General features: G+C 32.4%; 1 protein-coding gene across 2 annotated transcripts in view; it reads left to right on the top strand.

Moving 5' to 3' along the window:
• LOC149415236 (arylalkylamine N-acetyltransferase 1-like) overlaps positions 1–24,638 on the top strand; it is a 122,373-nt gene extending 97,735 nt beyond the window's left edge. Inside the window, exons 2-4 of one of the 2 annotated variants that reach the window (XM_089642805.1) lie at positions 15,220–15,606; positions 21,084–21,280; positions 23,898–24,636. In XM_089642805.1, the coding sequence (XP_089498931.1) occupies positions 15,271–15,606; positions 21,084–21,280; positions 23,898–24,093 (729 nt within the window). In that variant the 5' untranslated portion in view covers positions 15,220–15,270 and the 3' untranslated portion in view covers positions 24,094–24,636. Of the gene's footprint in view, positions 1–15,219; positions 15,607–21,083; positions 21,281–23,897 lie in introns of both variants that reach the window. The other variant, XM_089642804.1, reaches the window with a different exon arrangement.
• Positions 24,639–24,941: the final 303 nt, after the last annotated feature.

The raw sequence follows: 24,941 nt of genomic DNA on the forward strand, positions 1-24,941 counted from the left end.
GGGTCTGGGAACAGGTGAACTATGGCAACCCTAATTGGGCTATGTTAAAAGGTTGAATGAAGTGGGGACGAGAAGATGCAAGTTGGGAGTAGGTACCAGACATTTCAAATGTTGCTACCAAATAGAGTTAAAGCCATTTAGTGCAACGATTTGATTCTGAATGGTAGTCTTTCAGCAAGGGGATGAGAGAATATCATCTTCTCTGTAATGAGGGGCATGATATACTAGATATTATTGCACTTATATTCAATATTTTTATGTAATAACCTTAATTTATTTTATCATTGACGTATATAATATCAACAACTCGCAATGAAAATATGAGATAGACAGACAAGTCTCTAGTCTTACCGTGACTCTATCATCTTAGCCATTGCCACCTCATTACATTTCGTTCATTTTTATCAATCTCATACTTCAATTTTTAAATTGTTAATCTATTTGAATTTCACTTTTATTTTCGGTAATGAATTAATCGGATGCGTAAATTGACCCACTTCCCGACATTCGATTGAGATGAAGCTGTCAATCATGTACATACAAGCGGACATTACGCGATTTCTCCGAAATCGAACGAGATTACAGCAGTTAAAATACGAAATAAATGTCGGTCCTACACGATCAGCACCTGGCAAGGTCGGTAACGCGGTTGACTCCTGGGAAGGAAGGTTCTATTTTTTTAAGTTTTAAAAGACATTTAAATATATATGTTAAAAAGAAAAAAAAAAAACTTTTTACCCGTTGATTTTTTTTGAAATTGAGTTTGTCTTGAATTATTTCCCATGTCATCTTTTTTGTGTGTCTGTCTGTTTCATATTTTCATTGAGAATTGTTAAAATTATCTTCGTAAATGATTTAATATTATATTAATGTTCATGGGCTTCAATAAGTTATCCTTAATTGAAACTAATTAATAATTTAAATCACACCGGGTTCCGAACCCACAACTTCTAGATCTAGAACCAAGTAGTATACTGCACTGCTGCCACACACGACAGTTAGATAAAAATGATACAAAATTATACTGACATAGAAAGATCTACAATCTACACACAACAAACATAACTAAACATACCGAACCGAGTTGATGACACAAAGCCGAATGATTCAAAAAATGATTATATTAGAAGCAAAAAAATACGACTCAGCATTAGCGAAAATATTCAGTAAAGCGTATAATATTGTAAATACGTTTTTTTCAGTTGTTATTATAAATATTTGCAAAACATTTTTGATGGCGACACGAATTCAAAGCCATCAAATAAAAACACACACAACATGTAAAATCATTTTATATAAACTCAAAAAAAAAAATATATATATATATATCTACGTGTTAAAAGATACTTATTTCCGCAATGAGATTGACATTTAAAATAAGTGAGACCAGTATCGTTTTTTATGTACAGTAAATTATCAGTGACCTTAAGGAACTAGTTACAAGTTCAAATGGAGTAATTCGAGATGTAAGATTACTGGTACTGTAAGTATCGATTACGTATTATTATATCAAAGCAACATATATAATACCTCCAGGCATAAATGCATTAAGCTACAACAGATTTAAAAACGATTATTTTCTAAGACGTAATTATTCCTCATTTTAAATATGAGCAATTACTCGCGACAAATAATTATTATCCTATCAATGCAACTCCGTTTAACTTTATGTAGATTCTGATCAATTTTAGGCAAATTAGCGCATATTATGCAAATTATGTATCGTAAAACACAGACAATTAACATGATCATTTAATTTTCAGGCTAATTTGTTCGTTTTTGGGAACAACTCAAGTTGTCTCACAGAAATCGTTGTGTCTTTCTTACTATTGTTGTTAGAAATATGATCTAAACGGTTATAGAAAGAAAAAACACCGCGCTTTATATTCAAATCAAATTAATCTCAGAAAAATTAAAATGTGCACCTTTATGAAACCAAAGGTACCGATCGCAATTTAAAAAAAACTATTTATGAAATGACAAAATGACAGGGTGATATAAATGATAGGAGACAATAACGTTTGTAGTACATTTTTCTAATAAAATAAGTGACTGGTGACCCAGGCGTCGCACGTTCAACTCCTCCATCACAACACAAGCAATATTTTCCGCTTACTGTGGTGGTAGTAGGAGATTTTCAAATATTGTCAGGTTATTTGTAACCCGGAAACGTTTGTTTTTCTTTCAAAGAAATATCAGTAATTTTAGTTAGAAAAGAAACGTTAAATGAGCAATTTTAAATGTAGTTTTAGTTTGCATTAAAAAATATTAATATTTCAAAAAATATGTATTTATTTCCAATAATAAATTATCAGAGCGTCTTTTACCAACTTTAAAAAAAAGTTTTCACATTTCGGATACGTTCATAAATATTCCATGTTTTTGGATTTTATTGCAAAGCGGAAATACTCCGACTGTTTTGAATAATTTTTTTCGTAACCTGAAGAAACAAAGATACTAAAAAATGCTTTAATTATGACATTAACGAACAAGCAAGTTATTATTGAAAGCATATTTGAAAGCAGGACGTTTCTTCTTCATAAGCTTTCTGATGTAAGCTTTAGATGTAAGCCTCCCTCAATTATCGACTCCCTACCATAATACAGTAAAGACGGAAATTTATAAGAGAAGCATAGGCCATGAGGGTATCCAAACTTACAATGTCCTTCGCGAAAGCCTGAAACTGAAAAGTCGAATAAATAAATTTAAAGTTCAATGTCCTTCCCTAAAGCCTGAAAATGAGAAGTCGAATAAATAAATTTAAAGTTCAAAGTCCTTCCCTAAAGCCTGAAAATGAAAAGTCGAATAAATAAATTTAAAGTTCAATGTCCTTTCCTAAAGCCTGAAAATGAAAAGTCGAATAAATAAATTTAAAGTTCAATGTCCTTCCCTAAAGCCTGAAAATGAAAAGGCGAATAAATAAATTTAAAGTTCAATGTCCTTCCCGAAAGCCTGAAAATGAAAAGTCGAAAAAATAAATTTAAAGTTCAATGTCCTTCCCTAAAGCCTGATAAGGAAAAGTCGAATAAATAAATAAAAAGTTCAATGTCCTTCCCGAGAGCCTGAAAATGAAAAGTCGAATAAATAAATTTAAAGTTCAATCTTTAGTTTATTGAACAATATTATAATGTCCTCCAATATTGAGTAACTGTAAATACATGATGTATTATTTTCCTATTACGTCAAGTTGGTATTTTCACGTGAATTCAAATTGTATGGCTGTATTACTATAACTTTGTAGAATAATATATGTTTTTTAAATTATTAAATATAATACAGCAAGCCGCGAAACCGCTATCATAAACTTATAAAAGTTTACTTGTTTATTATCAAAGCAAAAAGCTTGCAGGCTTATAAGGGACACTTAACAATGAGCAATGTCTTGAATAAATTATTCTTGATCTCATTTAACTATCGATTCGAAATCACCTTGATAGCTGCTGGAACTGCAGAAGTGAATTGTTCTTTCTTCTCATTGCGTGAAGCCATACAGTATAATATAGCGGTATGTATATGTATATAGAGTACGGTGACAGGGAAACTCGTTTGTCTGCCGTACAACAAGTCAACAAGTCGCGGTACTTGAAAACAATTCCTCGAAGTAATGACCCTTGGAGGTTCTACTCCAGTTCAAGGCATTAAGGACACGGCTAGACTATCACGCAATGCAATTAGCATTCATTTAATTATTCCATGGCGTCATAAATTGTCTGCTTTTAAGCCATTATTGTGTATTACTGCAATTAAGGGAAAGTTATCTCAACGCTATTCATATTATGATAAATTGTGATTTAATCCTATTTGAAGTACCAGTTATTAAGGCGATGCACTACGTCGTGTAATATTTTAAATTGAGCCGCTATCAATAACAACCCTTACGTAAATGGCGTTAAGGTTTAAATTCCCGCTCAACACCATTTTGATTTTTTGATTTTTGCAAGAAAAAAACATGGCCGAAAAGTGCCTTTTATTTTATTTTATGGATGTTCAGACATAAATATTTAATGTTTTTTCGATCATATCATAAATAACTTAATTTGCCACATTATAAAATAAAATTATAACCGAAATTGGGTTCGTAAGTAGGAGATTTTGAACTTTAAAGCAGTTTTCATAAAACCTATACATTATTATTTTCTGGGTTTATAAAAAGACTTATCTAAAAAATTCTCGATTATTTCAAAGGTCAAGATGTATTCTACTCGCAGTATTTAATTAAAGCATCTGAAATATTTTCAGGCAACCAAATTTTCAAACCAAAAACACATGATTTTGCATTACTACGTATGGCATCGCCTGACACGAATAAAGAATACTATACAATAGAAATATTTCACATTCATATGGGGGTATTTCGTTTGAAGGGCGCTTAATTTAGCCAACAATAACAAAATATATTTTTTAGAAAGCCTTTATTTCATTTAATATAGTTTTACGCCCAGCTTGACGGTCTCAGCGTTCAAGGGGTAAGGCTCTCGACTAGCACGCCAGAGGTCGCGGGTTCAAATCCCGGCGTGCGCAAGTAAATATTATTAGTGTTATTTCACAATTTACTCATTAAAAATAATATATAGCATATTTGCGGCGGTGACCGGATAAATCATCAAAATGATAACTAATCTTTAAAAACTTATATAAAGTCATGGAAAGTGATGAAACAAAAACTTTATTAACTGGGTTAAGTAGGTTAGGTTAGGTTAGGTTTTAAAAAAGTCCTTCGTTTTTAATGACTTTAAATCACTTTTTAAAGGTGTGTTGAATAGTCACTGTGTTGAGTTATCATGGAACCATTTGTGGCACGTTCCAGAGTAGAAGAAACTCTCAATATCACCTTAACGTAAGACCACCATTCAGAATTGTAACGTTTCCCACCTTCCTCCTCACCATCTCCTTCTCCCCTCTACTTCAGCCTCTCAACATACCCCAATTGGTGATGTCATAGTCTCACTGGCCCCAGACGCAGTTGGGATTCTTGTGCGGTATGTATGAGACGATGTATTAATGTGAATAGTGTGCCAACACCTGGTCGTTTGATAAAAAAAAATGTAACATGCTATGCCGCTTAAATAACATGAATTTTATTTCAATACTGCTATGACATAATATAATATCGAGACGACCGTGAATTATTTTATGTAAACATGTGTTATGTAATAGTTAATTAAATCTAGTTTGATTAGGTAATCGAAATGAAAACGTTACCGCGACCTAACTCAATAATAAATGAATACATTTGAAGGCTTCAAGGCCACGGGCGTTTTGCATAACGATAATAGAGTGAAATTAATTCCTAATTCAGGTAGATTATTATTTGATTTTTTTTATTCTTCTTATTATAAACTAAACTGCCCAAGCATTTTGTCAGCAAGTTTTATTCACAATATTGATTGTAGAACTAAAGCACACGTGTAACTAGAAGCCACAATAGAGAAAATAGATACAGAAGATTAACGTGTAATACAAAGGCACAAAATTCATAGACAGATAGATTTAACACTGTCAACGTACTTATAAGCATACAAGGTACTTAATCATACTTATAGGCACACTAATACTAGTATATATACAATTACATGCATAAATTCGATGGATACCAATTTATTTATAAACAATATCAATATAAAAAATATCTTGAAGATAATGTTGGTAGTTTTTATTCGAAGTGTGATACAGTTAAATATGACCGAAGGAGATAGGGTCCCATTAGCTCAGTTGGTAGAGCGGTGCCCCGGCAAGGCAAGGGACCTGGGTTCGAGTTCTAGTTGTGACCATATCCTTTTCTGATTTTAAGTTTTAAATTTTCGTTTAGGAATCGCTAATATTGTCTTCAATAATTAAATATTAAAGTTTGAGGTTTTACTCAAAAGTTATATTAATTTACTTTACGTACTACCGAAATTAACTACTTTATATTAATTTACTTTAACGACTAACGAAATTAACTACTTTATATTAATTTACTTATTTAGTAACTATCCCGCAGCCAAGTGGGAGGTAGGTAGTACCCAAAATTACTATCCTCCTTACATTAGCTTAAATACTTGACATATCATTTTAGTATTCCTGCGCAAAATATTAGTTAACATTAATAACTGACTGAATAATTGGGATTTCTATAGTTTAAACGCCCATAAGACAGAAAAATCATAGGGTCGTCGGAATACCCACTTGGTTACAGAAGTTTTAAATTTTTTTTTATTTTTTAAAAAGAATAGAAGACATTCCCGGGCTACGAATAACCTGACAATAATTCTAATATCTCTTACTAACACCACAGTAATCGGAAAATGTTGCTTGTGTGGTGATGGAGGACCAATCTCGCCGAGGATTTTAACTCTCAACGCCTTGGTGGGACCTAGACACGATACCTCGATAACTATACCAATGACAATATATACAGTAATTATGACAAGCCAAAAAAGAAAAATAATGCTTTCTTCGAATGAGTGAAAAATAAATAATTTAGTGCAGGGTTTTTCAATACGAGGTGTTATTTTGAATAGCCCGCTATTTCGGTAGATGTTACTTTTGAAGCTGTCATTTTATGACATTTGACAAGTTACAAAGATTACGCCATTAGTAAAAATGGAACGATACACGCTTCAACAACTCATTGCAATTATTAAAATTTACTTGAGTGAATCAAATTCAAATCATCTTGAGTGATGAGGCCGATTTCCACCTCGGTGGCTTCGTCAACAAGCAAAATTGTCGCATCTGGGGCTCGGAAAACCCAAGAGTTATTGTTGAAAAGCCTCTCTTTCTTCAACGTGTGACTGTTTGGTGCGGTTTATGGTTCGGTGGAGTCATTAGACCTTACTTTTTCGAAAATGAGGCTGGAGCAACAGTTACGGTGAATGGATTGCGCTATCGAGAGATGATCAAAGGTTTTTTATGGCCGGAATCGGATGGTATTGATCTGGACAACGTTTACTTTCAACAAGCAACGAAACCATTGATCTTTTACGATTGAATATCAAAATAACACGTCTTATTGGGAAACCTTGTGGTTTATACTTAAATTTTTTTTAGAGTAATTAACAATTTTATTCATATTCTACTTAATCAAAACTGAATTAAATGCTTCAATGTACCCAAAGCATGTATTTGGTATCTGTAATGTAAACTGATGCCACCGTTCAAACGCCTAAAACTCAAATTGGCAAAGATCATACAGCAGAATCGCCATCGTATTTAGGAAAATGCAGACATTAACTCAACAATATTCCAATATAAGTTCGCTTTAATACATTTTATGAGTTCACATAGTACTGTTTCATTTAGTGAAATGTAAACCATTATAAACCAAGCAAATTTAAGACTCTAGATTCGATATCGATACTTGAAATCAAATACGCTCAAATATCCTTGACTGCAAAAAGTCATTCCGCCCTAGTACAATCTTTGGAACGCGTCACAAACGGGAATACCGTAGTAACACTGGCGTCGCGCGTCGGTCAGTCGGGAATTTTGTTTACACGTCATAACATCTATCTGATTTTAACTATTTTAAATCTTTACATTTATTATTTGTTCTAATTACAGAATAAAAAACGAGTTCTTAAAAAATAGCTAACTGTTTCCGCAGTTATTATCTTCATCTACAGGGTTTTCCAATAAGAGGTGTTATTTTGATATTCAATCGTAAAAGTTCAATGGTTTCGTTGCTTGTGTGGCAGGTAACGCCGTTTTGTTAAAAATAAACGTTGTACAAATCAATACCATCCAATTTCGGCCATAAAAAATCATTAATCATCTCTCGAGAGCGCAATCCATTCACCGTAACTGTTGCTACAGCCTAATTTTCGAAAAAGTAAGGTCCAATGACTCCGCCGGACCATAAACCGCACCAAACAGTCACACGTTGAGAATAGAGAGGCTTTACAACAATAACTCTTGGGTTTTCCGAGCCCCAGATGCGACAATTTTGCTTGTTGGTGAAGCCTACGAGGTGGAAATTGGCCTCATCACTCAAGATGATTTGCATTTGATTCACTCAAGTGAATTTTATTAATTTCAATGCGTTTTTGAAGCGTTTATCGTTCCGTTTTTATTAATGGCGTAGTTTCTACTTGTCAAACGTCAAAAAATGACAGCTTCAAAAGTAACACCTACAGAAATAGCGGGCTATTCAAAATAACACCTGTTATTGGAAAATCCTGTATTTATAAAATGATTTTTATATTGGTTCTATTTTAATCGTAAATACCTTTCACGAAATATAATCGCCAGTACAATTCATTACCCAACTAATGTTTGTAGCAGTTTATTTATTGTTTACCTGAACTAAATCTTGACATTCTTACTACTGTAAAAAACGTAACCACGAACCAGTATAGGAATTGGAATGTCTGCAATGAGGAACTTGAGTTGCATTTTTTGTGTGTAAGCAAACTAGGCTATTCTATGAAACCGTGCGTTTTTTTAAATATCTAAGTTACATGAAAAAAACATTGCTTATATTTTATAAATACATTTATTTTAATTTCACTTTGGTTTCGCAAATGTTGGAAGTGGAAATTAACCCACTTCCCGACATCAGATCAAGCCGAAATTCAGCAGATAGACTTGTGTCAATGACAATGCATTGTTTTCGATTACACAAACATTTCTACGAAATCGGATGACATTACAGTAGTTAATACACGAAATAAATTTCAGTTCTACCCGATCGGCATTTGGCGAGGTTGGAGGGGAAGTAACACATTAAAAATAACTGCGTAATACATTTAAAAATAGTATGTATTACAATTAAAAAACTTTCTTGTTTACAATTGATTGTTTTATGTTGTTATTTTGTTATAAGTAACCAAATGACCTAATGACCTTGTACAAAATCTGTAACAACTTTATCGACTGTCCTGGCTTACTCAATCTAATAAACTTTAAAATACCACTCAAAACGACGAGGCTTAACGACTTATTCCATATTGACCGGACGCGCACAAATGCTGGTGTCAGGGATCTCAGGGAATCAGAAGAATGTGCGAATTGTATAATAAAAACCAAAACCTGAAGGATTTCGACATATTTTTTGATACATATAGTACTTTTGGTAGAAAATTGAAGTCTGTTTTCCTATAAAAAAACCTATAATAAATGTACTTAATTCATTTATTTATTTATTTATTATTGATACATTACTCTACAGTACTTTACATTTCAATTCAGCAACGTTGGCCTCACTGGGTTGTTCACCCGTGCTGAGGCCCCCATTTTAAAATATGCGAATTTATACATTTAAACAAAAAACAACATTAAAATAAAGATAAATTTACATCAAAAATAAAGATTAGAAATCAAAATCCAATTCTCACACCAAAATAAAAACATTAGAAGAGAATGGAAATCGGCATTTACAATGATCTATGTGCTTGTGCGTGCCGCTTGCCTTATACATTTTTTGTGTTGCGTGTAGGTATATGTTTTATTCTCTTATGTTATAGAATTTTGGAAATATTGTCTTTTTTGTTCTTTAATCCATTTTTTTATTTTGTGTTTGAATTTATTTTTATTTTCCTCAATTTTTGTTTCAAGTGGAAGACTGTTGAATGCTTTAATTGCGTGGTATTTATGGTGTCTTTGTCCAAAGGTAGTGTTTACCGTCGGAGTTTTTATGTTTTTTTTATACGTTTTTCTGACCGGTCTATTAGTGATATTTTGTGTTTGTTGGGGATTGTTTTTTTGGTCGAAAATGTAGTTTAGTAGAGTTTTAACATATAATTGGCGTATATCAAGTATGTCACAGCTTTTAAATATTTGGTCTGTGTCGGTTAGTTTATGTTTTTTGAGTATTACCTTTAATATCGTTTTCTGTGCGATTTCTATTTGAGCGATAGCTGCGTTTGTTGCTCCTCCCCAAGCAATTATTCCATATTCTATTATTGATTGGCATAGTGCATAATATATTGTTTTCAATTGTTTTATTTTATATATGTTTCTTATATTTAGGAAAATGTGTATTGTTCTGAGGAGTCTATTTGTGATTTGTTTGATGTGATGTGTCCATCTAAGATTATGTCAATTACGATTCCTAGATACTTTATTTGTTCTGTTTTTTCTAGAGGGGGGCAATCGCAGATGTTGGTGTTTATGCATTCGTGTATTTTTATGGTGTTTGTATTGTTTTTTGGCTGTCCTGTGTTGGTTATGCTGTACGTTGTGAATTTTGTTTTCGATATGTTTAGTGTGAGTGTATTTGAGTCCAACCATTTTTTCACTTGCGTGATTCCTAGATTCGCTATGTTATAAACCTTATTCCAATCCTTAGATTTAAATAGTAAAACTGTGTCGTCTGCGTAACTAATTATTTCTCCATCTATTTCCATGCTGCAAAGTTCATTTATGTAAATTGTGAAAAGAACGGGCCCTAGTATGCTTCCTTGTGGAACTCCGTGTGTAATCGGCAGTGGTTTGCTAGTATAGTTATTAATTTTGACTTGTTGTGTTCTGTCGCTCATGTAACTTTTTAATAGTTGTAGTTCTTTGTCTTTGATACCCATATTTTCTAATTTTTTAAAAAGTGTTTTGTGGCATATTGAATCAAAGGCTTTAGCCAAATCTAGATATATCGCTATGTATTTAAACCCTTGATCTAAGTTGCTATGTGTATAATCTATTGTACTTGCTAAAGCTTCTTTTGTGCTTCTTTTTTCTCTAAATCCGTATTGTTTGTCCGAGATTAATTTGTTTTCTTCCAGGTATTTTATTATTTGGTTTTTTAATAGTCTTTCGAAAATCTTTGATAGAGAGTTTAACAAAGTGATTGGTCTATAGTTAGTTATTTCCGTTTTATCTCCGGATTTATACATAGGGATTACCAGTCCTTTTTTAAGAGTATTAGGAAAGCAGGCATGTGTTATGCTAAGGTTGATTAGGTGTGTTATAGGTTTTAATATTTCATTTTTTATTATTTTAATGCAATCTGTTGTTATCTCATCTAATCCAGGAGCAATCCGGTTTTTTAATGTATTTATTATTTTGTTAATTTCCATTTCCGAACTTTTTTTTAATATAAATCTGTGTTGTGTTGGTTGGGTATCACTATACTCTTTAAGTACTTTTTATGATTTATGTCTAAACTTGTATAAAAAATATTCGTGTACTTTTATTTGACACTGAGCATTATCTACACTACTTTTTCCTTATTTACATGTAAAATTTTATTTAAAATTGTTATCTACCAGTCAATCAGTGAGAAATAGTTAGGATGCAGGCAAATTCTCAAGTTACTGTTTTACAAAATTACCTTTTTATTACTGTCTGTATCTGTGTTTTCTCCTTAAATAAATAAATAGGGTGTAAATAACTGAAAACAATCGCAGACTAATTCTGATTGATTCGTTCTACGTTGCTAAGCAATTGTGAGTATAATTTATTTAATACTAGTGGAACTCGCAATGTTTCGCTATTGCTAATTTCTTTCTCGAACGTCTCCGACTTATTCCACCATTGACTACTTTATGTTACTGTTTAAAAACTACATTACATCGACTTCAATTTGACTCCGTATCTTATTCCGGTGCAGAGATAGTCCGTCCCCGACTTTCTCTATCATTCCAATTACTCTCTAAACACCCGTGGCACTAATAGAAACAAATTTTGAAATTTTCAGCGATATCGTTCGACTACTTTTCGTGTTTTGCGAGCATAAATATATGCAGGCTGAATTTTTACTTAATAGCTCAGCATACCCGACGTTGCTCGGGATTGTTAAAAGATTTTAAGTAAAGTTTTGAGGTTGTGAATTCTAAGAAAAAGAAAACTGTAAGAAGAACTAAGCGCAGAAACAGACAGACGCGGATAGCGACTTTATTTTATACTATATAGATTTTTTATTTATAATTTTTTAATGATATTTTACTTGATCTCAATAGGATACACAGTATATTAAAAAAAATATATATTTTCTATCTTAGGTTACCTATAATGTCCATTCTACAATCTCTATGATACACCCATGAATATCTTAATGTGAAATAAAATAAACAACTTTGTACTCACCATTATTTAAAATATATAAAAAATTAACATGTTTGGAAACCAATGGTTTCTTCGTCACGATAAATTATATATATTAAATATCTTGATATTATTTTTTTTAAATAAACCATTTTTTCTGAACAAGTTATTCGGACATGACTATGTTGGCTGCCTTGAAGGCTTTTTGTCAGCCTTTTGCGGAGCTTGGCATTGAACTTGAAAAAAAATATAATGACAACAGCAACTATGAAACTATTATGTCAAGTCATATTTTTTACAATCATTTAGAAATGCAATGAAGGGTGACGATTAAATCATCATAAAATTATTATATAATTATTCATTATTATTACATGGCAAACATAGAATAAAGAAGAACGTGTTTAACGATCCAAAAGTCTGATCAATCTTCGCTTAAATTTCAAATTTATAAATTTGGTCTTAGTACAAATTCAAATAAAAATTCACATTCCAAAAACAATGTCATGCAGTGTAAGAATACGCAATTTTTAAATACTACACAAGAGTCCCAACTCTCTGGAGCAAGTGAGGAGGGGAAGAAGATGGAGAGGAGGAAGGTGAGGAAGTACCTGGCTGTTTAGATCTGGTCACCAATCACAGCTAAAGCTATTTCAAGCAACGTTTCAATACTGAATGGTCCTCGTACACCAGGGCTATACTGAGAGTATTTTCAACTCTTTAACGTGCCGCATATATATTTTTTTTAATTTATTAGGATTATTCAAAGATCCAGCTTTTATCTTTACGATTGGAATAACTTGTTCATAATGGCGTTTTCATTGTTTACAGAGAAGGAGGCGTATACAATACACGTGGGCAATGCAGTATTATGTCATTAAAAGTTCCTACAATATTTCAATAACCTTCGCTGGACCATGTACCAGTGACTGATATTGAAATTGCAAATTATCGTATCGATGACCTAATCAAAGCAATAAAATTATAAATTGCTTTATGGTAATTGGAAATAATATGCGCTTTGAACGTGTTTAACCCTGTCACAACCGAAAAATTCTATTAAATTCAGAAATTTTTCATAGACATTTGTCAAAATTTGCAAAATTTTTTTTTTTTAATACTTTTTGAAATATTTCAAAAACGATACTAAATTCCTTAAAAAAAAACAGCTGTACTCAATTTATGACTGCAATTTCACCTGCAGTAAAATAAAAACGATCTTATTTCGGGCACAGAGATTCTCTCATAACTCACTATCCACTATCCATTTAGCTTTTCAGTGATTGCAAAAGTTTTCGATTCAAAACGTATATTTAGTTTATTATATTTTTATATATAAAGGTTTTTTTAAATATTCCAGAGACATAGAATAAAAAAACAACAAAACTCTTGATTTTGACAACACAAAAAAAAAGAAACATTATTTTGGAAGATCGTAAAAAGGTTCTATGAAAACTTAACATAATGACAATTCAACACGCCTTTCAAAAGTAATACAAAATCATTAAAAGAGAGGAAAAAAATAACATATAAAAATAGCTTACGTAATCTTTTTAACCTATTTTTTGTTTATAATAAAATATATAAATTTGTTTTAGACCACTTTAATTTTAATTGTACTCTACCGGTTTCGGAAGCACCCTTCCTTCATCAGGAGAATATTAAAACTAACCTATGACACAAAATATTGACAGATATATACACAAAAAATATATTTAGGTGTTTGAGTGGGAGGTTAACAAAGGGGGACAGGTAATTGGGGGAATTCCAACAATAACAGAACGGTTTACTGGAAATATATTTATAATGGGACTAAACGAAAAAACTAATTTGGTTATTCAATATACTAGCGTTATTATTAAGGGATTTTTTGATTTCAAGAGCTTCTAAGTTATCTAATCTTTTGCTTTTATTATTACGGTGAAGGATTTTAATCCCTGTGTCCTTATTAAAAGTAAATGCTTATTACAAATATGTATTTTTTGTTTCACTTTTCATAACTTTATATAAATTTTGTGTGTTGAAGTATGTTGAACTGTATTTATGTTGAGTTGTGCGTTTGCCGTATAAAGATACCGAGCTAAAAAAGAAAACAAAGATATTTTGATGAAATATAAAAACTGATGGTCCTTTAAAAAGTGAAAAAAAGTCATGAAAAGTGATGAAACAAAACTAGATTAATAGGTCACGTAGGTTAGGTTTTTATGTTAGTTTGTTATAGCTTTTAATGATAATGATAGATTCCTACCGACCCCTCATATATTTTTCTTTCCCAGACTATCCATCATTTCCTTTAAAAGACCCACCACAAAGCATCCCCAAAGATGACATTGGCCCTAAGGGTAATTATTATAAATATGTGGGTTTAATGTAAAAAAAGACTTTTTATCACTTTTTTAAAGATGTGTTAAATTTTCATGCGCTGTGTTATCATGGAACCATATAATATCTTGTTACTTCTTGTTACCGTTAAAAACGCTCAAAAGTCACAAGTAAATACACACCGATGATACTATTATCAAATGAGACTTTCTTGTCATTGATGTGGTTTACGGTATCTTACAGAGTTTGAAAAAAATAAAAAATTCTGAAATTAGTTTTCACACCTAATATATTTTACTAATATTGAACAGTTTTTTCCCTTTGCTTTACTTTTGAACATAATGCCTTTTTTCACCAAAGAAAAGGTCCATAGTAACCCAAGGAAAACCGCAATAAAATACCGTAATTATGTATTAAGACTCCAAGGATGTTGTATTGTTTAATAATGATATAACATTTTTCGAAGATTCTTTCTGGGATAGATATTGGTTCAAGCTTATTTCGGCTTACTTTAGGATAAGCTATAAGCCGTCGACTACATACATTATTATATTCCTAACACGAAGAGAGGTATCCTTGCCTGGAAAATGCTTTCGGATAAGGGAACATAATATGTTTTTACCGAATTAACGAATTCCACGAAATTTTTCATATTGAAAATTTACTGTAATATTTTAAGCACTCATCATAACTTATATATTTATAGACCACTTATCATAGATACTTATCATATTTGTAGATATCAAATCTACAAAGGTCATGATGGTGAGCTCAAAAGTGGTGTATTACAAAAACTTCATCATTCTCGAATTTTTGGTAAGACGTCTAGTGCTAGTTTCAAGAACTAAAAAATTCTAAAACTTAATGTTGAAAAAAAATGAATTAGGTAAGCCACTATTCAATAAATTTTAATCGCTGAAATTTGTCTTTTTACAGATCGGCGAGGCCCTTTCATCCAAGTTGACGAGCTTGTCTCTCAGCTCCGTGATGATGTCCACTCCCCCCGCCCTCCTCACTCCCTCACCACCCGTCCTGACCACCGACCCCCTGGACCAACAGACCCAGCCAGGCTTCCGGATAGAGATCATGAAGGTCGAGGACTCCGGCAGAGTCATCGACTTTCTCATGAAGAACTTCTTCGTGGACGAGCCAATGAATGCATCCCTACGATTGCTGGAAAAGCCCGGGGATCGGTGCATACCGTTGGAAGACTTCGCCATGGCTGATATTCATAAGGGACTCTCCGTGATGGCAGTTGATGATGATGGAAAGATCCTGGGAGTGCTGCTTGGGGCAGCTGTCCACAGACATGAAAGTGAACAGGTAAGCAATCTAACGAATATGAGAACAGACTTGTTACATGTTTTTCTAGGATTCCTCAAGGGACATTCCAAGGGCCACTACTATTTAAGCATTTTTATCAGATATATTACTGATGTAGTTTGAAACAAAGAGAATTGTTTCAGGTAGAGTTAATAACAGTACATATTATTTGATGATGATTAAAATGGTTTCCACATTTAAAGTAAATTTAAATGGGTTTTTCTGTTTAATGAATTTAGGTTGTTTATAAAAGATCCACATTTCGATTTTTTGCTTCTAACAAATGAATTAAAGTTTTTACGTGAACCTTGAACTTGTTTTTAATTGTACATTGAGTTATTTTAATTCATAGAAACGTTGTTGCCCTGAGCTTTGAAAAAAAATTGTCGTGATTATTAAATATGAGTAATCAATATATGTTGTACAGTTGCGAAGGTTATTATCTGTGTTCCTAATATACTATTAACTTCACACAAATTACCTACACTTCATTTAACGGCTGGAATTTAAATACTTTTCGTCGCATTCAATAAATAATATATAATTTAATACTAAATGATTGCCTATTAAATTTGATTGTTTAGACTTTGCAATGTGATTCGTTTATGACTCGATTAAACAAAACTACTGGCTACCTACTTTATATAAAAACATTATTTTTCTAATTTATTTAAATGTAATCGGACTCGAAAAACTTTATGCGAGAAAAGTATATGCTAGTGCTTATACTATACGTAAATTACTTTAATTGCACTAACACCAAATTAGTTGAACAACTTAATTTATCAAGCCATTGCTATGATTGGGATATTTAAAAAATAAACCTTTATACATATGTAAATACTTAGGCAATGCAACAATTTTTTGTACATCTTAAAACAACTGGTTTAATAAGATTAAGGCTTCAAAATTAATGTTTGAACATATTTATAGATCGCGACATAAACTTTCTTATACAGCCTTCATAACCTAACCTATCCTACACAAACACAACCATACAAAACTCCGAAATTGGGGTCTGAGATCCACTTCATTATTTATTATTATATTCATAATTAGATAATTTTTATAGGGTCGTTTTCCTGAACAATCAGCACAAAGGCGCTTTACAAATGATCATTAGGGTGTATCGATTATTAATTTTTTTTTTGTTTTCAAATTCCAAGTTGAAAAAAAGTTGCTACTAGGTACCACAACTTACCACAAAAAGTTTTGGATTGTAAAAAAAATGTTTAGGTCTCCCGCACAAGGCCTAAAGTTTTAATTTTTTTCAAAAAATATCAAATTTTTTTAAAAATTTTAAAAATAAAATGGTAACTTTCGTTTTTGTTGTTTGTTTTTGGGGTGTTATGCCGTGTTGCGCTAACTCCTTCTTTAGCCGACGTTTCGGACAGCGTTGCAGTGTCCATCATCAGGGCAGATCCGGTAGATCCGAAGATGTGTGAAACATTTATACAATTTTCACTAGGCCTATGTAAATACTATACATAACTTTGATTTAATGTTTTGAAGCCAAGATGAAAGGACAAATACTTAAACAAGTCAGTAAATTTGCAGTAGAACAAGAAAACTGCCACTCATGTCTTATGGAAAGTAATCATCAACATTTTGTACTTAGTTATTATACTACATTTTATAACATGTAACCTTTTATACTTTTTTAATAAACAACAGTAATAGCAAATAGCATTAGTTTCTTCAACACCTTTCTCATACAATTTACACCGTCCAACTATCTTTTTTCAGGTATAAAACAAATTATATATATAGTATATATATGGTATATATTTTTACTATATGTATATATGAATTATGTATATATATATTGTCTCATTTTATGCCTTCTGTAAGAAAAGTACAATCAATTCTGGTGGTTTAAACTTTAAAAAAACATGGTTCATATATGTACACAAAATTACAAAATTTCATCAAAATTAACAAACTTTATGGCTTGTGCGGCAGACCTAAAATCCATTTTTTATATAAAAAAAAATCGTTTCTTACTTATTTTTATGCCCTTATATAACTGTTTTTTAACTTGGAATAAACACAAAAGTTACGATTTTATTTTTTTAAATTTAAAAAGAAATTAATATTTGTTGAAAAAAATTAAAACATTAGGCCTTGTGCGGGAGACAAACATTTTTTTAAAAATCCAAAACTTTTTGTCTTAAGTTGCGGTACCTAGTAGCAACTTTTTTTCAACTTGGAATTTGAAAACAAAAAAAAGTTAAAAATCGATACACCCTAATGATCATTGCTAGGATTTATCTTACATATAAAGATACAAACAGATTAAGAAACATACTTAACTTACCACAATATTCAATGAAAAATCCTTCCATTATATATATCGCGGACTGCTTAAATTGTAATATTATTACTATTATTTGTTATTTTAATAAAATACAAACACAAGCGTATTACCAGAAAAAAAATCTTAGAAAGGAATAAAATACAGTAAGGAACTCAAGGTCAAAGATTAAGTCCTTGTTGGTATGAATTATTCCCTGAGATGCGATTTATTTTTCGTCCTTGAATCTCTTAAGTGTTTCTCCGTTTCGTTGCCATGCCGACTGGATAGATCCTTCAGACGAAGCTTCTAAACATTTCCCAGGCCACACAGCCTCCGACTAAATTATAAGCGGAGTTCGTTGAACCTTTCGAAACGTGCTTTAAGCTAAAGTTGTAAAGCTTAATAATCTGAAACGAGTTCTGAATACAATATTCCGAGGAGAACTTCTAATCCTTACAAAGATTACTTACGGGTAAGGTAGTTGTTATAATAATTCTGAAGGGAACTTGATATTAAGAAATACAATCAAATATACTAATTTAAATTGTCTGTGATGTGCGTTATTCCTGCGTGAAATAATTCATTCTCAATTACTCAAAATTGCTTTGAATTTAAGTATCAATTACAAAATCGGAAGTGCTTGTTCGAAGAATTATTCAGTCAAGCGATACAGTAGGTACTTACGTACAGTATAATATTTTCAGAAAAAAATATTTTAATTGTCTTTTTAAAAACATCTTTTTCAATTTCGATTTTGTTTTCTTGATCGAATGAATAAATTAATGAAATAGAATCTCGGAAATGGAAATTACCCGAGATCCGATCGAGACTCGGCACGTAGATTTGTTGTCGATAGCAATGCATTCCATCAAGTTTTGGTGGCACTTACCCGAAATCGGATGCTATTATAGTTAATATACCTACGAAATAAATGTAGGTACTACCCAACTAGGATTTGGCTTTAGTGTTAGCGGTGTTGACTCCAGTCCCTGGGGAAGAAGGTTCAATCTTCAGCCAAACAAAAAAAATATATTTTTAAGTTAACCTAAGTTTTAAAGATATCGGTTTACAGCAGTTTAAAGGCCAGTCCCTTGGGAGAAAGTCATTCCTCAGTCAAACATTCAGAAAGACATTCCTCAGTAAAACCAAAAAAACTGTTTTTCTTTGAAATTGGCTACTAGCCGGCTCAAGAAAATTGAAAATAGATGTTTTATAATAAAAGAAACTTTGTTTTGTACGGGTAGATTTTTTCAAAATTAGAATTATATTATACAAGTTATTATCAATTCACAACAAGAGATTGAAAAACGCCTACCGACTCAGATTTCAAATATTATTCTTGTCTTTAATAACAACGGACAGAATTTTACCAATCACTTCTACTTAAACAATTAAAAATTACTCTGATATAAATAACAAGCAAGAGAATGATTACGATTAAATAGATAGATACCGGAATTAATTAATACAAGTTATCATCAGTTTAAGAAGCTCCGTTCAAAGTGTCACTTGTCTGGGAGAAAAGGAAACGAAATTAGTTTTTCTTAGAAGCTCAATATCTCCTCCACCATCACACCATCCCCCACCCCCCACCCTCTAGCTTGGAGTAGCAGCTAATCCAAACAGCCACCAAAGAAATACGAAAGCGTTATTCGATATTGCCAGAGTTTATTCAAATCGAATAACTTCGAGAGCAATAATTTTCCACTAGATGAAAATTTAACGAATGACGATTTGTAATTTTGTTTCACAATGGCCAACTGATATTAAATAAGTTTTTACAAACAGACGTTTTGATTTGTTTCATTGTATGATCATATTATTGTATTTCAGCGGTAAAGCAATCACTTTTATTTTAGAAAAAGTTTGTAAACATTTTCAACATCATTTTTTCTCTTGGCGTCTCTTGACCTATCGCTTCGACACGGCACCTCCAGGGGTCTAGCACAGTAATAATAACTTTACAAAATGGGATCGATAGGGGTAACTAACAGGCGTAAGATGATTTTATAACGATTTCCCGAGCACGGTCGGGCTGTTGATATCCAGACCGATGTTGATAACGCAATAAATAAGAATTTGATTTACATTGTTAACACTGCCGCATTTCTCTCTGAATTGATTTTCCTAAACGTCGGACAGCTACCTTGAAGTTACAAATACTAATAAATTGAAAATTTTGAATTGAAATTTTAACTTTAATCTACAATGGCATTCCTCATGTACCTTATAACACTAAAAAGTGGTTAATTATTTCACGAATTCTTTATTCATAAGTCATAACATAACAAAAAAAAAATGTGTCTCGTAGGTGGAGCGGAATCAATTCATTGCGTCTTAGACGAAATAATTTAGTGTACGGATTTCTTTCAGTTCTAAGAGCTTTGTTCTCCCCCATTCAATAATGAGCCAGTTAATTTCCATAACGAACAAGATTATCCAAAATGTTGGGCATATTGATAGCCTATTTGCGCCAAAAGAAGCGGACGATCATCGATGACGGATTTCGTCAATATTGTATTTATACCATTCGTCAAATTGACGAATGGCTTTATCGATCGTGCAAGACCTCTAGGGGTCTCTATTCTGGGTTCATCGCAAAGCTTTGGAAAAATAATTGCTTTCCCCAACTTTATCCCCAACTTTATAGGATGTATTCCACCTTTTATTGCCACCAATATTTTATACGATTACTAATGGATAAAATTGAAAATATTTTTACTCATTTTAGATAAAGCATCAAAATACAAATTTCTTCTGTAGGCTCCTAGTAAATTATTGTATTACCGACACGAAGGCGAGGAAGATACATTTTTATTACATCAACTCGTGTTGTTCGTGTCGGTATAGCTCTAAAAACAGGATTGTTAAGTGACATGTCATTATACAAGTGAATAAAGCAATATAATGTGATATTGCAATCTCCAACTGCTGACAGAAACACAAAGAGCCCAAAAATCATCAGTTCGTCTTCTGGCTTTCTGAGTACATGTCTATTATCTAATACACTTTATCTCTGAATATTCTATAAATAGTAGCAGAGACTTGATATTAAACATAATCGCCAAACATATATATTAACAGTAAGCCAGTCTAGTGTTCCCTTGCAAGCGTACATCACAATAATATAACTACAGGTGTGTAAGGAACAAGTAAATAATTTGGTTTTCGTGTATTACAGGATAACGTAGACTGGAGCATCGACTGCGACCACGCCAAGTTCAAAAAGATCCTCCGCTTCCTGTACCAGTCGGAAAAGAAATGCGATATATTCAGCTGGTACCCGGACCTTGACAGTCTCTTCGACCTGAAGATCATCAGCGTTGATAGCTCCTGTCGCGGCAAGGGAGTGGCTGGAATAATGTCGAAGAAAGCTTTGTAAGTATTATGTTTTTACATATTCATTATTATTTTTTATAGTTTCGTGTTCAGTTTGTCGTTATTATCATAAATCCAAAGATTCAGTTAATTTGGTCAGATAGAAGCTGAGAAAACTGCATTAAGGTCCGACCTAAAGCTTCATATTATGCACGTAAACTTAATATTTTATTTATAATTATTGAATCTATTATTAGTTACTTTTCTGAACTGCAGTCTGCAGTCCACTGCAGTCGTACTTAGGCCTTGATATTAAACATTTTCTGCAATAAGAATTTTAGTACGAAAATTCGATAGACCTCTAGTAACTGATACTAAAAATGTACAGGGTTTTCCAATAAGAGGTGTTATTTTGATATTCAATGGTTTCGTTGCTTGTGTGGCACATAGCGCCGTCTTGTTGAAAGTAAACGTTGTCCAGATTAATACCATCCAATTCCGGCCATAAAAAATCATTAATTATCTCTCGATAGCGCAATCCATTCACCGTAACTGTTGCTCCAGCCTCATTTTCGAAAAAGTAAGGTCCAATGACTCCGCCGGACAATAAACTGCACCAAACAGTCACACGTTGATAAATAGAGAGGCTTTTCAACAATAACTCTTGGGTTTTCCAAGCCCCAGATGCGACAATTTTGATTGTTGACGAAGCCACCGAGGTGAAAATGGACCTCATCACTCAAGATAATTTGCATTTGATTCACTCAAGTGAATTTTAATAATTTCAATGCGTTGTTGAAGCGTGTATCGTTCAGTTTTTATTAATGGCGTAGTTTCTACTTGTCAAATGTCTAAAAATGACAGCTTCAAAAGTAACATCTACCGAAATAGCGGGCTATTCAAAATAACACCTCTTATTGGAAAACCCTGTATATGTTTTATTGAAAGGAACAGAAGCTTGGATATTTAAAACTAGACTAACGAGCAACAATTTTATGGTATACCAATGCAGAATAAAAGGAAAATTTTCTCAAAACCTTTCGGAGAATAATAGAGGTCTCATCGATATTATTGTACCTTCTTAGTGGGTATCTGGTGTTTAATATTCTGAGATCGTTGCTCTGAATTCCATTACGATATTGCAGGTGTTCATATAATTGTTATTTAAAATGTTACGAACAGAATACTAAATGATTTTGACATAATTAAGTGTTAAATATTACTGCTACCTTTTTCCTTTTCATCACTTAGTGAAAAAATAATTATTGAAGGTCATAGAAGCGATAATAATGCCAATCATGTGAAATTTATTGCGATGACCTTTTTTACTTGTGGATCCACTATATCCAAGCATGATGGGATGCAACAAGAGTTCAATGCAACAACGCTTATAGACAATTGTTTCGATAACCGAGGTCTTGCAGTGCCAGCGAAATCTTTACATCAAGTAGAGTCAATGCTACAATGAGGCACAAAGCGGCCAACTCCCGATGCAGGCTTTTAAATTTCCGAAATGCTCTTATAAAAGTTCAGTACTCCCGAATACGCAAAACATGGAAGAATCAAAAACCTCCATAAAGCTAGATAGACTTCAGAGAACTTCAGAGAGAAAACTCTCCTCAGAATATTTTAGCAATGGCTTCGCTATCTATATCACCAATGTCACCATCGAGTGAACAACTCGAACTTGTGAATTAAAGTCGTACGTGGTTACATAAAACAGGATATATTCAAATTATTAATATTCATCAAAGGTTGTTTTAACGAACAAACTATCAGCAAAAAAAGTTTATTTAAAAATGAGGATTAAAACATAACATACGTAAAAAAATTACACAGCACACACCCGACAGAGCCGGCAAGTCATTGGCTCGGGGATTGCACAAACTCGATAGAGTCGATATTTTTCTGAAATCAGATGACATTACATTAGATAATAAACGAAATAAATGTAGGTCCTACTCAATTCTCCCCGGGGAGAATGGTTCAATCCTCAGTCAAACTAACTTTTTTAAGTTGTAAAATACATTAAAAATATATATTTTTTAAATTAGCTTCACACAGGAGGCCCAGAATCCCTCAGGGCGTATGTCATTTTTGGGGATGCTGTGTGGAGGGTTTTTTAATGGAAAGGAAGGAGATGTAGCTCTGGAGAGGAAAAAGGTATGAGAGGTGGTTAGGAATCTTCGGGTTGAAGTGTCCAGGAGTGTCGGACGTATAAATCCAGCCCCCCACTGCGGTACAAGGCGATGTGTCGAGAGAGTTCCGCTGGAGAGGTCAAAAGGTCTTCCTCAATCAGCCTATCCCGCCACGCAGTAGGTGGGCAAACGCCTCCGCCGCCCAGACCTAGACAAACCTCAAACCTCAAATACTCGCCCCCCAAATTGTTTAATTATTGTAATAAACTTTTTCATCAATATTTACAACAATTATATTTGACGGATTTTTCTGATCTAATATTTTTAAATTATTCAACTTGCAAAACCTTTATGTAATATTTTTAATCCTGTATTGATACTAAAATTTTCATATTCTAATTAATGATTTTTGAAATTTGGAGTCATTTTGACTATTTAGAGCTCTGGGATGTTCTTTTACCCTTATATCAAAATGTATAGTAGTTTTTCCAGTATAAAACAAATTACGTAATTAATAAATGATTATTTTTTAATTCCAGTGAAATGGCGAGAGAGGCTAAGCTTGGTTTCCTGAAGATAGACTGCAGTAGCCACTTTAGCTCTCGCATCGCCGACAAGTTCGGTTGCAAAGAGAATTACTCCATCCCTTACGCGGAATACAAGGTCGACGGTGAACAGGTCTTCAACACTACGTTTCCGCACGTCAAGTTCTGTATTAAATCAACCAGGCTGTAAACCGATTCAAATATATTTGTATTTATTAATAGATTACATTCATTTGTTGGATTTTGTGTTTAAGCTGTGATGTTTAAGGAGCAAATTCCGTGATGTTTATTTTTTGGTATTTCTAAGGCATCCATTACATTTCTATACCCGACAAGCATACGAATGCAACTCTAAAATACAATATGTTCAGGACAGCCGAAAACCTATGTTTTTTTAAACAAATCTCTCCTAACTTCAGCAAATATTTAGGTAGATAATTGAAAACAAAAACAATATTTATTTTAATTATCTATCAAAACATTCGTGGAAATAACTAATTAGCTAAAAAAAATCGTTTTTCCGAATAATTTGTCTTTTGGAGTTGCGTCCGTTTGCTTCTCGGGGACAGGCTTTTAATAATCTTTTAGTCATAATTTAAAAACATAGAAATTTTGCGAAATTAAATAATTAAAAAAATATATATTTGTGAAATACATATTTTTTTTAAATTAAATAATTTAAAAAAAAATTCACAAACTATGAAAACCATTCAAAAGTGGTTCAAAATATGTGTAAGATTAAGCACGGCTTGTTTCAGAAAATTTGAACATTAATCCAATTTAAAAGTTGATTTTCAAGATCTGTCAAGTTTATATTCAAGTTCTGTTATTATTTCAGTGTTGTGAAACAACTGGCCAATAATATAAAATAACTTGAAAAAAACCTTCACAGAACTTGAAATTCAACTATGAAATTCGACGAATTGTTCAAATTCTGCGAAACAACCCATCCAGTTTATTTTTCTGATTCTGATCATCGTACTGTAATGTGTAATTTTAATATTTTCAGTAATGATTATTGATTTTAAAAACGATCTA

The sequence above is a fragment of the Hesperophylax consimilis genome, chromosome 18 (genome assembly GCF_061612785.1).
Source record: "Hesperophylax consimilis isolate HC1 chromosome 18, BYU_Hcon_1.0, whole genome shotgun sequence".
Taxonomy (NCBI): Eukaryota; Metazoa; Arthropoda; class Insecta; order Trichoptera; family Limnephilidae; genus Hesperophylax; species Hesperophylax consimilis.